The 16,655-nt window shown below is 35.4% G+C and overlaps 1 protein-coding gene across 9 annotated transcripts in view; it reads left to right on the forward strand.

Annotated features, from left to right (window-relative positions):
• The window catches only part of SYNE1 (spectrin repeat containing nuclear envelope protein 1), a 575,153-nt gene that overhangs the window by 323,538 nt on the left and 234,960 nt on the right, over nucleotides 1–16,655 (forward strand). For all 9 annotated transcript variants that reach the window (XM_069069647.1, XM_069069646.1, XM_069069648.1 and 6 more), the window contains 8 exons: nucleotides 151–304; nucleotides 1,736–1,879; nucleotides 4,978–5,142; nucleotides 11,202–11,519; nucleotides 12,244–12,399; nucleotides 12,564–12,734; nucleotides 14,018–14,344; nucleotides 15,866–16,018. In XM_069069647.1, the coding sequence (XP_068925748.1) occupies nucleotides 151–304; nucleotides 1,736–1,879; nucleotides 4,978–5,142; nucleotides 11,202–11,519; nucleotides 12,244–12,399; nucleotides 12,564–12,734; nucleotides 14,018–14,344; nucleotides 15,866–16,018 (1,588 nt within the window). The remainder of the gene's footprint in view (nucleotides 1–150; nucleotides 305–1,735; nucleotides 1,880–4,977; nucleotides 5,143–11,201; nucleotides 11,520–12,243; nucleotides 12,400–12,563; nucleotides 12,735–14,017; nucleotides 14,345–15,865; nucleotides 16,019–16,655) is intronic.

A 16,655-nucleotide genomic window follows, 5' to 3' on the forward strand; every position in this document is an offset into this window, starting at 1 on the left:
TTCCTTCCTTCCTTCCTTCCTTCCTTCCTTCCTTCCTTCCTTCCTTCTTTCCTTCTTTTCTTCCTCCCTTCCTTCCTTCCTATTTCTCATATTCCACTATTGCTTTGGAGTTGTTAGAATTTTATGTATATTTTTTAAATTTTATTTTAGTCAATTGGAAGGAGCTCTGTCTAAATGGACAAGTTATCAAGATGATGTTCGACAGTTTTCCAATTGGATGGACAATGTAGAAGCTAGTATAAATGAATGTGAGAGGCAGTGGGCAGAACTTCGAGATAAAACAGCTGCCCTTGGGAAAGCAAAGGTTTGTGCCTAATTTTATTTAATACTTTAAAACATTTTGAAATATAATTATAATTCCTATTAGAAATATTAAACTGTTTTGGAAGTTGTCTGGGGACATCATTAGAGTTTTGAAAACCTAATATATTTTGTTGTCTTTTTATTAATATGAATTAGATTCTTTTGTACTCCATGTGTGAAAAACACCAAGTGAAAATTTAGAAATTAAAATGCTTTCCCTGTAATTATTTTATTTTGATGATTTTCCATAAGATAAGAGCCCATGTTGTTTTCTTTTTATACTCTTTTAGGAGCAGAATTCCTTTCACAAAATAGCTAAATAAATTACCAAGTAATATTTATTTTATATTTACTTTTAATATTTTGATTTTATTTTTTCTTTATTTTTGTATTATTTATTTATGATTTTTTAAAGAAAAACTTTCTTTTGTGGCATTATACTTCTTCATAATAGTTACACTTTTTAATATTTAAAATTATTTTCACATTAATTTTTCCACTGTAATATTCAGATTTAATATTCTCAGTGTGTTAATTTTCTCAGATGATGAAACAGTGCCATTGAAAAAAATGATGCTATATTTTTCAGGATGATAATGATCTTTTAGATTTGATTTAAAGTTCTGAATTACTATAAAAATCTGATATATTTAGCAGTGGAGCTAAAAAGAAGACTATGCTACTAAAAGATTGTTCTTTTAAAGATATACCATTTGGCTTGTGTATACACACACACACACACACACACACACACACACATATCTACAGACCCAAAATAGCCAATTTTAAAAATTTTCAGTGCTAACATTTACACTTTGGAAATCAGCAAATGCTATAAAAACAAATATTGAGTTATTGTTGCATTAATTGTCTAGACTTTGAAAAGATGATGGAGAAAATGCGAATTAAATTTTAAAATGTGCTGTGCATACATTTCCCCCCACCCCAGTGAGCCAGTTGTTAAATGTTTACCAGAATAGCTTCGCTCATACCCATTAAATTATATCCATACTTCCCTGTTGCCATACAATATACATAAGTTCTTGAGAACCCCAGAATTGTTTCTGAAGGAATTGTCTCCATTTTTGGCTTGAGTGTAAGAGCAATCAGTATCATCAAACCGCCAAAAATTTTAAATCCAATGCTTTGTCCACATTTCTTATTGTTCTTCCAAATAGTGGATTTTTTTCCCATGGCTTTGTAGACACTATTCATCATGGACATATCAGATGAAGCTCTCTTTTGTATCTTGCTAGGCATTTAGATATTTCTTACTCTAGTATGGTATCAGAGATGTTTAATAAATATTTGTTAACTGACTCATTAAAATGTGTTTTTCAAATAGACACTTTAATTGAAATTTGGATGTGAGTCAGTGCATGTGGTTACTCTCTGCATATTGGGTTGTGGTTTTTTTGTTTGTATTTTCCAGTTATTGAATGAAGAAGTACTGAGTCATAGCAGCTTGCTAGAGACGATTGAGGTAAAGGGTGCTGGAATGACTGAACACTATGTGACACAGTTAGAACTTCAGGATCTCCAAGAACGGTACCAGGCAATCAAAGACAGGACCAAGGTACTGTCCATAGTAATCCACAGCAATCCTGCAGAAAGAAGCATGAGTTGGAACACTATGTCTTTACAAATAAATCTTTTATTTTTTTCACTAGAGTTTGAAAATTTAGGCAAAGCCAATTTAATGTACACATTAGTGAATACATTAAACGTTTTCATTACAAATAGATAAGTAAACCGAATATTTTATCATTTACATTAAGGGAAAATACCTAAATTATAGGATTAGGATTTGGAGCTAGTAAGGGACTTGGAGGTCACCTAGTTCAACACAATATTATTTTTTCTTTTAGATGAGGAAACTGAGGCCTAGAGTAGCTAAGTGGCTTGTCCAGACACACATTGGTAAATGATGGAGCAAAGAATAAAAACCAGGTCCTCTTATTCCAAGTCCACCACTCTTTTCACTGAACCACACTGTGATAATATTTTAATAAAATAAAATAAAAACGTACACAAATACCTGGGGAAATGAATTTATTAAATGGAGGAAAGTCTTGGCTTTGTGAAAAACCTTTATCAATGTGGTAATTATTGTGGAATCATTTATTCTTGTGCTTCTTCTAAAGTCTTACCCTGTTGAATACTTCATCATGGTCATTTGTTGACTCTGCATTCTCTAAGGCAATGCCACCAGAGAGGAGGCCCTTTCAGTCCCTACCCAATTATGGAATGGCTTTGAGTAAGGTCTTAAGTGATGGATTGGTCAACTGTCTGGGGTCACATTAGTTCAGAAAAGTCCATTGCTAAGTTGCCTGAAGGATGATGAATTTTTTGGGCAAAGTAACTTTGAAAGGGCATTTTTAAAGTTCATCAAGGAGTTGTGAATGTGTCAGTAAAGGGAGTAGCCACTCTGAAGAATCCATAGATCCTTGAAACCTTGTGTTTTATTTTAAATTGAGCTTTCTGCAGTAAATAATAAAAATCTTGAACATTTATCATTCTCTAACAATGACTCTAAAACAATAAAATCATTTTACTAATGAAAGTCCTGTTTTGTCTAGGATAAATTACTTAAGTGAGCTTCTGTTTTGTTTTGTTTTTTTTTTTTGCTTTTTGAAGGGGGGAGGGCAGGGCAATTGAAGTTAAGTGACTTGTCCAAGGTCACACGGCTTGTAAGTGTTAAGTATCTGAGGCTGGATTCTAACTCAGGTCCTCCTGACTTCAGGGCAAATGCTCTATTCACTGAGCCACCTAGCCACCCCAGCTCCTGTATTTTGATCAAGTGTTCTAATAAGCTTCAATGGTACTCTGAAAAAAAAAGTTCATATTGTTGAGTCTGAAATGTCAGTTAAGCATGAACAAAAAAAAAAAATCAACTTAAAAAAATAACTATAGCTGCTAATAGTAGCAGAACTGACTTAGTTCTTTTCTTGCCCATGTTGTTTTGTAACATCATCATCATCATCATCATCATTATCATCATCATCACTATCATTCATTTATATATCACTTTAAGGTTTGTAAAATGCTTTATATTCTGTATCTCATTTGAATTTTACAACAATCCTGAGAAATAGATGGCATTATTATACCCATTTTACTGCTCAGGAAACTAAGGTCATACAACTCCTAGTGTGTGAGACCAGATTATGAACTCGGGTCTTCATGACTGCAAGTCTAGCACTGCATATATCGTGCCATCTAGATGCCTTTGACCGTTGAAGAAGGAAGAGCAAAAGATGATTCTGATAAAGTATAGCTATATCTTGAATAATTAAGAATTGACTCTGAGGGGTGGCTAGGCGGTGCAGTGAATAGAGCACCAGCCCTGGAGTCAGGAGAACCTGAGTTGAAATTCAGCCTCAGGGGCGGCCAGGTAGCACAGCGAGTAAGAGCACCGGCTGCAGTGTTGAGAAGACCTGGAGATCGAATCCCGGGCTCAGACACTTAGCACCCACCCAGAAACACCTGGCCGTGTAACCTTGAGCAAGTTACTTAACCCCGATTGCTTAGGGGCGGCCAGGTGGCTCAGCGAGTAAGAGCATGGGCTCCAGTGTCGGGATGACCTGGATCAAATCCCATCTCAGATACTCAGCACCACACCCAGCAATAACTGGCCGTGTAACCTTGAGCAAGTTACTTAACCCTGATTGCTTAAAAAAAAAAAAAATTCAGCCTCAGATGTTTAACACAAAAACTAGCCGTGTGACCTTGGGCAAGTCACTTAACACCAACTGCCCTCCAAAAGACAAAAAAAAGGCCCCCCCAAAAAAGAATTGACTCCGGACTGTTGTGAGCAATGAATCTTTGAATGTCTTAGTTTTTTCATGAATTAAGAAACATCCTTTTGGTATGAAATGTTAAAAGAGTTTTCATTTAGAACATCATTATGAAATCAAATAATTCATATAAATCTGAATTTGAAGACAATTTAGCTCATTAGAAAATAATTAATTTATGGAAATAAATTTGGCCCACTAAATGGGCTTCAGAGTTGGACATGACCAAATAAAGAGCCAGTGTTGTCCATGATTAAATCTAAACTAGTCTCATCTTGCCTGCCAGCAGACTTTTTGTTTCAGGTAACTAGGCACTGAAGGAAGCATTTATCTGATTCGTGGACTTGCTGGTATGGTTGTATAATATGATGGAAAGAGGATCCTTGCTCTATAACTTAACATGTGATGTGACATTGCTCTATTGAGGGAGACAACATGCACATACTTGGTGTCCAAAAATTCTCTGTGAAGTTTTAAGCTTAAAACATAGAAGGTATCCCCAAAGTCCCAGTGCATTTTGCTCTAAAACTCCTAGCACACCCTGTATGTTGGTATTCGTAAAGCATATAAAATGTAACTTTAGGGAGAAAGGCACTGGGAGCAGCTGGAGGAACCAGGCCCTGTCATGGATAGGATGACACTTGAATGAAGTTTTCAATGAAACCAGAAATTTTAAGAGGCGAGGAAGGAGTGTATCTCAGAAATGGGCAATAGCAGTAAGACGGGAAGGAGAGTAGGAGTGGAGTGTGACAGGAAGAGTCAGCTCCACTTGTGTTAAAATGGATGATCAGTTAATAGGACAATGCATTTTTAGTCAGGAACTACGGCTGCATTTTAAAACGTGTAACATAAAACTGATATTTATTTTGACTAATAGGAAGCTGTAGCCAAGTGTGAGAGGCTCGTTCGTCTTCATCAAGAGTACCAAAGAGATCTCAAGGCTTTTGAAGTTTGGTTGCAACGAGAACAAGAAAAATTAGATCACTTTTCTCTTCTTGAAGGTGATGCTAAGACTCATGAGACAACATTACATGACCTACAGGTAAAGTCAATTTAATTTTAAAGCAATTGACATTTCAAGGCTATTTTTGTGCTTATTGTAAGTAGTGGGCATGTGATATCTCTCTTTGTTAATGCTAAACATAACAATTGCAATACACATCTTTATTTCACAATTTTAAAATAATAATTTTATTTATATAGTGCTGCAAAGCTTACAAAGCACTATATGTGTGTGTGTGTATAATTTCATGTAAACCTCATACAATCCCCAAGAGACAGATATGAGGAATATTATTATCCAAATTTTATATATGAGGAAAATGAGGCACGGAAAGGTTAAGCATCTCATCCATGGTCACACAAATAGAGTGTCAAAGTCAAGATATAAGCTCTGGTCTCCCTTATTTCAAGCCCCTACACTCTGTCCATTATTTAATGTTGCTTACGAAAACACCATAAATTGCTAGAAAGAGAATAAAGTTAGAATCTACTCTTAGGTTCATCATTAATATGTTTTATAAATTTAAGCATGTGACCTACCTTCTCTATATCATTTCTTCATCTGTCAAATGAGGGTCACTCATAATTTTTGCTTGACTCAACTTATGATTTTTCTGCAAAGGAAGTTCCTGGTAAGGAACCTACATACCAATTGACACCTTCTCTGAAACTTACAGTCATTAACACGTTCCTGGAAGCATTGCATAGTTAAGTAACCTGGCCAGAATCACAAAGCCAGTGTATGTCAGAATCAGGATTTGAACCCAGATCATTGTATGTTCATGACTTGCTCTTTCCACTAGACCATATGGCCGAATTTATATGACGTGAACAATTCCATGTAAATAAATGCAAATAAAAACAAATATATACAAAATTGTTGTTAAATAAAGGTTAATATAAGTTAAAATTTTCAGAGATTTACTAAATGGTCTAATGATCTAAGATCTAAAAGTTTCTAAGATATTAATGCATCTATTCCTCCCCAAGAGTTAGGAGTTCCTTTTAACAGTACTGACTTTTCTTTCTTTTAATAACCCATATTAATCTTAATACCAGACATTTGGGGCAAGGAAAAGTGGAATATTCCAGACTTCTGTTCTTAGAAATTCATCCAGTAATCAACTTGTGGCTTCCAGATGTTTCTCATTTCCAGGCCATATTACTTGAAAATATTCAGTAGGCACTCAAGTATCAAATTTGAATATATTCAGAATGTAGCTCACATCACCAAAAAGTTTAGGTTTAAATTTCATTTGAAAAAGACAATGGCCTTTTCTCCTGTGGTTTCTGATGGTAAAAGAAGACGGTTGATAAGTATGTTACAGGTATTATAGAACATGTATAATGTTTGACAAATGCCTTAGATTTGTTTTCTTTTGATTTGCTTTCCTTTGATTAAGTCTACTGGAAATGTTTCTAAAACTGAAATAGCTGTTACAAAGGGGACAGTCTAAAATTTACTTTGTGTGAATTTGAAATTCTGAGCCTCATTCTGAGCCTAACCAAGTAGTTCTGTGTGTATATATGTTTTCAAAGGCTATTATCATGAACTATGACGTCTAAGTCATTCAGTAGCATATTGTTACCAAATATTTCTAGGGAATATTGGGCAATGATGTCGAACTGTGCCCAGATTTCATTATCCTCGCGTGATTATAAAAACTGTAATATTTTATAGTAAACATTACTTTCAATGCAAGAAGGCCGAGCACAGCAACACTCAGGATAATCTCCTGAGTACAGAGAGGTTGCAATCATTGTTGGTACAGGTATACTTTGAAATTATAGGCTCTTAGAAATATTTAAAAGTATTCTTTCCTTCCTCAGATATTTCTTAAACTTCTATTTCATCCAATAGGATATGCTAGGTTCTATGCAGACTAGACAATGCATCTCTAGCTGCAAAGATTACTTTTCAAAATTCCTTCCTTGGGAAGTTTATATCATATTAGGATGACAATTTGATATTTAATTCAATGCAACAAAGCTTTTTAAAATGTCTACTATGTGCCAAGCATTGTGTTAAGCACTAGAGATACAAATAAGAAATAGAAAGACATCCCTGCTCTCAAGGAGCTTACAATCTGATGAGTGAAGACAATACGCACAAAAAAGCTGGAAATTGGGAGAGACGCGGAACACCATGGAGTACCTAGTGCAGGGGACCATCTTGTTCCATGGAGTTCAAACCAAGCAAATTGCAGCTGGAAAACAGAAAGAGAGGTAGGATGTCCAGATCCTGCCCTTTGTAAAGAAAAGCTTTGGAAGGTGTTCCATTTACCAGTCCTCCAATCAGAGGGGAGAGGAGACTGAGGGACTCTGGAAGGTGTTAAGTATCTAAGGCTGAGTTAGCATTATAATGAGAGAGATGCAAAGTGGAGACATCAATGAGTATATAATGAATGCTGAAATGTTAACAACTTGGTCTTTCCAGGTTATACTGAGTTATTTCACACAGAATCAGAACAATGTCCACTCTGTTTAAAACTAAACAAAATCTCTATGTATTTCTGTTACTTCAAAATGTCAATAGATAACCCATTGATGTAGGTATTTTCACTAATACAAATAGCAGCCCATCCATGCCACCCCTCTCTACATTACTCTTGTCCACGGCCTCCTATCACTCTACCAGAAGGAGTGCAGTCAACATTCTCTTGACAGTAAACCGAATAACAGTGTAGGTAGGAGGGCACTCAACGCGATGTCAGCAAACCCTACATTCAAATCCAGCCACAGATACTAATTGTACAACTTTGGGCAAGTCATTTAGCAATCAATCAATTATTTATTAAGTACCTGTTATGTTCCAGGCACTTTAATAGATTCCCAGGATATAAGTACAGTAAAAAGAATGAAATAATCCCCATTCAAACTAAGTTTACATTCTAATGGGAGAAACAGGTACATATATAAAACAAATATCTATATTCAAAGAATACAAATATAAAATAATTAAATTCAAAGTAGTTTGTGAAGGAGAGTACTCATTTGGAAGATCTCTGTCTGTGCCTCAGTTTCCTCCTTTGTAAAATGAGAGTTTTGGATTCTGTGACCTCTAAGATGACTTCCTTGTCTAAATGTCTGATCCTATGATCCTACTGATGGACAAGATCTATAAATTGTCATACAACTGAATTTTGTAGTTTGGATATTAGATACTCCATGCACTTTGTATTTTCTATGTAGCATTAAACCAAACACTTAAAAAAGATGGTGGATTTGATTTAGTAGGCTCTGAAGTGTGCCAGGACTTCATGGATCTAGCATGTTACCTATAAATTCGAGGAGCTTACTATCTATATCATTCTTCACTTGGGGAAAGGGAGAAGGAAAAAGTTTATAATCTGAGTCTATGATCCTCCTTGACAGTGGTGAAAAACTTGTCCAAGCATATATCTTGAGGTTTTATGATTGTTGTTGTTCAGTCATTTCAGTTGTGTCCAACTCTTCATGACCCCATTTGGGGTTTTCTTGGTAAAATACTGGAGTGGTTTGTCATTTTCTTCTCCAGTTCATTTTACAGATGAAGAAGTTGAGGCAAACAGGATTAAGTGACTTGCCCAGGGTCACAAAGTCAGTAAGTGTCTAAGGCTAGATTTAAACTCATGAAGATTCCTGACTCCATCTAGACTGGGTGCTTTATCCACTACCCTAGCTGCCATGTTTTATACTACTTGATATAATTGAGGAAATGGTTGCCAAACAGTTTATCTTTGTTGTTATGTTATTATAGAATCTTCTAAAATTTTAATATATATTTCATTGGAAATATTTTGGTGGAGAACCTTTATGGCAGCATTGTGGTCTGAGTCAATTTTTTTTTATATAGTCAGCAAATGAAAAACATAGTAAAATCGTGTAGTCTGTTAAAATCTTCACTCAATTGTGTAATGCTTAACATTGTGTCAGCTTGTTAAAGCTGCAGTACTTCTAATAACTCTTATCACATGTCACATGAATAGGAAAGTAGGCATAACAATCAAGAGTTGTTGATATTATTTTATTCACCTTTTGGTAGAATATAAGATACGAAATCTTTTTTCACACCTTCGGTATATTTTTCTCCTAAAGACACCCCGAGAATACCTTAACACTCAAAATTGTGTTGCTTCTAGCATTATGCTTCCTTCTGTATAAGTTAGTCTAATCTAAGTGCCTTCATCATATTTCTTTCTTCCAGGGCTTATTTCCTATTTCTTCTTGAACACTCCATTCCTCTGTTAGTGAAAAAAGTTTGTTATAAAAATCTCTGCAGATTGTCTATTGGCCTATTTCGTCTTTGAAATTGGAATGATTTTGCTTAATTATAAAATTATAAAATTCTAGAGCATATACCCAAAAGGATCCCCTATTATAACATATCTGATAATGGGCCATCTAGCCTCTGCTTGAAAACTTTCAGTGAAGGTGGGGTATAACACTTCCTAAAGTAGCCCACTGTATTTTTGGGTAGTTCTCATTGTTGAAAAGTTTTTTTTTTTCTTGACATCAAATTCAAACTTTTTTCTTCGTTTATTGATTATGTACTCTTGGCCTAAGCAAAACAAGTCTAATCTCTCTTTTATATAGCAGCCCTTCAAATATTTGATCACAACAGTAATGTCCCTTTCCTTTAGTTTTCTTTCTTCTAGGTAAATATCCTCAAATCCATAAGCCAAATTTTAAGCTATGTTGCCTGCTCCCTACTTCTATTATATGTTTTATGAAGCATATATAATGTACTACACACACACACATAACATCTATCTATCTATCTACTTATCTATCTATCTATCTATCTATCTATCTATCTATCTATCTATCTATCAAAACAAATCCCTCCACTAGGTTCCCTAAGAATTAATTGGCTGTTGACAATTCAAGAAATATGTCAGGCAAATAGAGTTGGCTACACGGTTATGATACATACAGATTAGACAGAGATTTTAGATGCAGGATCATCTGAGTCCAGTGGCAAAATATAGGTGAGGAAAACTGGAGCTCATCCTAGGTGCATTGTGAGAGTTTGGCCATCTTAAGCTAAGGTCTTTCCCAGGTCTCACTTTGTCTGAGGCAACACCCATTCAGCGATTTAAGGCAAGGTAAGAAATGAGGCAAAAGATGGCCTAATTTGTCTACTAAAAAAAAAAAAAGTCAAACTGGGAAGGGAAGACTCTCTGGGTTTCTGTCCAGAAAAGAAACAATTGCCATTTACACTCACTCTGAATCATTAAAACCCAAACTATGACAAAGTGAGCCTTGGGCTGGGACCTATTGTTGGCCAGTCAGTGAGAGCCAGAGTGATTCGAGTTTAAGGCATGGTCAAGTAGCTCCATTTGAATCTCAGTGGGCTGTATCAATGCCTGGTTTTCCAGTGCTGTATTTCAAAAAATCTTAAATGAAACCACATTTTACAAAAGAGTTAATTGTCTCGGTTTTGTTTTATTTGTAGCATAAAAAAAGTAGGGAAGAAGGAAAAAAAAATCTAGCACATAAACCCCAAGATATCCTGAGAGGTTTCAGTGAACAAAATTTATTCCTTTGTGCAAAACACTCACAGGTAAAGGTATGATTCCCTATGTGGACAGGAGAGGAGGGAGAGAAGGTAGGAAGAAAAGACTTTAATAATTTTATAATCCTTACACAGAATAAGAGATTTAATGAGAGCCATTCTTCCCTTATGTGTGGGCCTGCTTCCTAGAATTCTGATTTTAGAAATGGAATAGAATTTTCATTTTTAAAGAGAAAGTAATATGTTATGTGCATATATTATCTTTAATATAAAGTTATGTTGCATTTTCTCAATGTATTTTATTTATTATAAAGGTAATTTATTTATTTTTCTGAATATGAAATTTCTTTCAAATAAAGTAATACCACTTTGTACTTGAAAAGGGAAAAAATTTACATTTATTATTTATTTGCTTTAGAATTTTTCCTCTGGATGACTGGGCAGGACTAATCTCATCAGCTATCCTTTTACATTACCATGGTGAATTGAATGAATGTCTAATGAGAAGATCAGCCTGAAGCAGTTGTCATGTGTGAGGCATGATTACCTGTGCTCTCATAAAAAATAAATGAGTTGTAACAGCCATTCACATTCCCTTGCAGGAGTTACAGATACACTGTGCAGAGGGACAGGCATTACTGAATGCAGTCCTGCATACCAGAGAGGAAGTGATACCCTGGGGCATACCACAGGTTGAAGATCGTGTTTTAGAATCCTTAAGACAAGACTGGCAGACCTATCAACAAAAACTGTCAGAGACTCGAACCCAAATCAACAGCATAGTGAACAAACTGAGACTGATGGAGCAAAAGTTTCAACAAGTTGATGACTGGCTGAAGACTTTGGAAGAGAAAGTTAATGTCAGGACAGGGCGCCAATCTAACCGAGCAGTGAAGGAGATGCAACTACATCAAATGAAGGTAAAAAGTTGCTTAAGATTAATTACAGTAAATTGTCTCTACCTGGAAGAATAATGTAGCTCTAGCTTCAATTAAATATTTAATAATCTTTTTTTAAACATCATTCTTTTCGCAAACTCTATTTCTTTATATCTAAGAATTTTAAAATTATCTTTATTGTTAAAGTAATAAGTATTTTTTATTAATTTATCCCTCTTACTACCCCTATTAAGAAATTTTTAAAATCAATATATAAGTGCATTAGTGATATTTGTTATGTATGTGGTTCATATTTTTCCTACTTCTAATATAAAATACAAAAATACAGGTAAATGCAGAACACTTTGCTATCGTTCTATTGTTTTGATAAAATTTCCTCATGAGAATTTTAATTCATTTTCAAAATCATGTCTTACAATAACAGTTTCTTATGTCATAATTAAAATTGCAACTTTTACATGAAGTCTTTCCCAAGCCCTCTTAATTCTAATCCCTTTCTTCTATTACTTCCTATTCTGTATATGGGTTGCTTTGTTTGCATATTTCTTTTATTTGACTGTAAATTCCTTGAGGAAAGGTCTCTTTTTGTATTCACTGTACCTAGCATGTAGAAGGTGCTTAATAAGTGTTTATTGATTGATGAAACAAACATTTATTGTATTTCCTATTTAGAAGACACATTCATTTCATTCTAGAGTTCTTGACATTACCCCCAATCTTTCTCTCCCTGTTCAAACAAATTCAGAAATGGCATGAAGAGATTGCAACATACAAAGATGAGGTTGAGGAAGTTGGATCCCGAGCTCAGGAGATACTGGAAGAGACTCAAGTTAGCAGCAGAATGGGATACCAAGCAACACAGTTAACCTCTCGATACCAGGCCCTTCTTCTTCATGTGCTAGTGAGTAATAGAAGATCTCAGTGATAGCATTTTTTTTTATAATCTGCTATCAGGAAGCAATCCCTGTTCGCTGAAGAGGAAATAGATTTGTAGTTGTCATAAAATTCTAAATGAAGATATTTGTTTTCCACAAAAGTAACTTCTTCTTTACTATTTTTTTTAAGGAGCAAATCAAGTTTCTGGAGGAAGAGATTCAGAGTTTAGATGAATCAGATTTATCTTTCGGTGGCTACACTGATTGGTATGGGTCCATTCACAAGAACTTTAAGAATATAGCTATTGAAACCAACAAAGTGGATAAAATCATGATGCAAAAGAAAATGAAGACATTAGAGGTAGGCTAAAAATGTTGTACCAAGAAGACTTCCTTAATTGAGCTACCCATTTCTTGTTTTCTTTGAGTTCCTTTAGGATTTATGAATATTCCTCCTCCATTAGCACTTACAGTTCATATGTTATTTACTATGTGTATCTTACCTTTCCTCTCATTGTATTATAAGCTCATCAGAAATGGAAGGATCACATCTTTATTTTCTTATAATTTCCCCATTATGCTCTCTGGATTGTAGGTGCTCAATGCATTCTATTTTCTTTTTGTCATTTGGAGCATTTCATTTGCATGCATATTTTGTAGTCTTTGAAAAAATTCCAAGATTTTTTCTACTATATTTTCATATTGTATCCTCATGGTCCATGATGCTAACCAGTTGGAATAGTTAGCAAACTGGTCTGCCACTTTCTTAGATCTTCCAACAGAATGTCAAATTTGGGGCTGATTATACGACACTTTTTAATCTTCCTGTTTTCGTTATGTTCTTGAGTAAGGGTTGGGCAAACATTCAAAGTCTTATTGGTAAGCACTTTGCACTTTGAATGTGTAGCATAGTGTCAGTAAGTCAATAAGCATTTATTAAATGCTTATGATATGCCCAGGTACTGTGCTAAACTCTGGGAAAACAAATATAAGCAGAAAGAAAGGTAGTCCTTGCCTTCAAGGAGTTTGCATTCAAACAAAGGAAGGCAACACATAAAAGAAGCGGGGGGAGAACCAAGGCAAAAGGGGGCACACATGGTAGAGGAAGTCCAGAGAGTCTTAGGAAAAGCCATCCAACAGAGAGAAAGTGTTTCCATTGTGTGAATTTCAGGATAGATTGAAGCTTTCTGCATAGGGTCTTAGTATGATACTTTGGTAATATTGTTAGAGGTAGGAGAAACCTTTCAATTTCTAGCTGTTTTTTTAAAAAAGTTTTTAGTTTATTAATTATACCGAGCTTTTTTTTTAAGCCAAGATAAAGGCATACTTCTTTGGGTTTCAGTTTCCTCATCTATAACTTGATGGAGTTGGACTAGATGACCTCTAAAATCACTCCAGCTCTAAGACTATGATTCCATGATCCTCTGTAAAGTACAGAAAAAGAAGTAATATGCTGTTTGTTCTTAGGAATCGTTACAGGTCAAACCTAGGTTCAGTAAATGAAAAGGGGTTGCCTAGCACTGGTCAGCACAAGTGGGCCAAGCATAAGTCTTGCATGAAAGACTTTGCTTTATACAGACTTTCATTGAAATAATGTTTATTTTCTTGGGGCTCAACTTGTTCTCCAATTTCTATGTTTTTCAGTCTTTATTGAATGATGTGGAGAAAGGTCACAGCTTGCTGAAATCAGCCAGAGAGAAAGGCGAGAAAGCAATTCAGTACCTGGAGGGTAGTGAAGCTGAGATGCTGAGGAAAGAGATCAATGATCACGTGGAGCGATTGGAAGAGCTGGCCAGCACTGTCAGAAAGGAACACAGGACCCTAGAGAAATGTTTGCATTTAGCTAAAGAATTTACAGATAAATATAAAGTACAGACTCAGTGGATTGCTGAATATCAGGCAATACTTCACAGTCCCGAAGACCCCAAAATGGAATTGTATGAGAAAAAAGCCCAATTGTCTAAATTCAAGGTAATGAATGTGATATTATTTCTTTACCCTTAGGAAATACCCTACCTATCTGCATTTGAGTTTATTGATCGATGTGTGTTTTGGGAACTGGAGAGGGAAAAGGAGTAGGAAGGTTAGAAAATGATTATGAGGTAGTTGTGGCAAAAAACTAAATGGAGTGGCCAACTGTGTGAAGTACGGTTTGGTATAATGGAATGAGATTGGATGGTATAATGGAAGCAAGAGTGGATTTGAAGTCCCAGTTCTGCTAGTTATTGCCTGTGCAATCTGGTACAAGTCACTTTACCCATCGGGGCCTGTTTCCTCATCTATAAATTGAGGGAGCTTGATTAGATGATATCTAAGATTCCTTTGGGCAAGGGCTCTTAACCTAGGACCTGTGAGCTTTTTTTTATAACTATATTTCAATATAATTGGTTATTTTAATTTTGTACATTTAAAAAACATTATTCTAGGAAAGTGTCCATGGGCATCATCAGACTGCCAACAGAGTGCATGACATACAGAAAATTAAGAATTCCTACCTTAAAGGATAGTCTCTTGAAGATAAACTCATCTCCATAGTTAGGCTGCTTCTCAGAAAGTAGGCAAAGTCTATTGTCTGAACCATATGTAAAACCTTTCTAGCATTGTTGAACCTGTCAGAGTTGTACTGGCATAGCCCTTGAAAGCCTATGATCATCTCTGTGCCATGATGAGGGATTGGAGTAGGACTTTGTGGGTGGCTCTGCACATATCAGGTGCTTCATAATTTTATATTGTACATATATTGGCAGATGTCTAAAAGCTGGTGAAAGGAAGGGTGATGAGAAGAAAGTCCTAGAGATGGCAGGATTGGGTGGGATTAATAGAGGAAAGGATGGGCAAATACAGTGAAGGTCTCAGGCACTATAGGGAAGAGATGAGAGAACTGATACTGGAAATTCCAACCTCAATCTCCTTGAAATAGGAGGGGATACTATGAACAGAGGATTTAGGGGACTTTCATAGAATTGAAGAGAATGAAGCAAGAATCTGTGCAGATAGCATCTGTTCTTTTTTTAGTTTAACAAATATTTATTAAATACCTGCTTTGTGTCAACCACTCTGATATTCCCTGAAGGAAATATAAGACTCTTTCCTTTCTGGTGCTTGCTGTCTAGTATAGTGTAGTCTTTTTTCTTTCTTTATTGAATTAATAATATTCATCATTTGGAATAGGAGTTCTTAAATATTTTGTGTCATGGATCCTTTTGGGGAGTCTGGTTAAACCTATGGACCCTTTGTCCAAATAATGTTTTAAAATGCGTAAAATAAAATCCACAGGATTACAAAGAAAACCAATTATATTGAAATACAGTGATAGATTGGTAGATATAAAGTTTATAGATCTATAGAGGATGATTCTTAAAGAGAATAACACTTTTCTTCAGACTTATTTAAGTATCCTCTATGATATATGTATGTATGTATGTATGTATACACATATATGTATATGTGTGTGTGTTCACTTTGCCTTCTTTGTTCTTTTTCCATATTAAGTCAATTCAACAGATGTTGCTATCCCATGAGCCATCAGTAAAATCTATAAATGAAAAAGGAGAAGCTCTTCTGGAACTGGTACCAGATGTTACATTAAAGGATAAAATTCAGAAACTTCAAACTGATTACCAGGACCTTTGCAATGCAGGAAAGGTAAAAGAGTACAGGAAAACTATCAGACATAATCATATCATTTACTAGGAAAAGTAACTCCCATTTTCCTGTAGGGGACATTTTTTGAGGATAGTAAAGTCTTAGTCTTCTTTCTTCTCTGATGCTCCTGTATGCAGATAAATGAAGTGAAATTTGTTAAACATACAATTTTCCCTTGACTAACTGATTTGTCTATCATTTTATAGTTGTTGTTTAGTAGTTTAGTTGCAACTGACTGTATCAGCAATGCCATATTCACAATGCCTATAGAGATTACAAATATGCTGATATAATTATCCATCACAAAATATGTCAGGTTTGCCATTTGGGGAAATAAACTAGAAAATTTATTAAGATACCAAAAGACTGAGTCCCAAAACCAGAAAGTGAAAGCCATCAGAGTAGTTATGACATTGGCACAGGTAGATAAAGTAGAAAGCACCCACATTTTCAAGCCTTTAAAACAGAACAGGCTACCTCAGGCAAAGGTCCTCCTCTCCCCACTCACAGCAACCACCCAGTGTCCTGGAAGAGCGCTCCCAGCAGCTCCGGCCCCTGGCAGTGCTCAGCCGGAGTCCTAACTCAAAAAAAAAAAAAAAAAGAGGCAACTGCCACCAACTGCCAACCACAGGACCGT

Source organism: Petaurus breviceps, unplaced genomic scaffold (genome assembly GCF_028583685.1).
Source record: "Petaurus breviceps papuanus isolate PSGF00001 unplaced genomic scaffold, PetGlider_PUasm1.0 90784, whole genome shotgun sequence".
NCBI classification, from domain to species: Eukaryota; Metazoa; Chordata; class Mammalia; order Diprotodontia; family Petauridae; genus Petaurus; species Petaurus breviceps.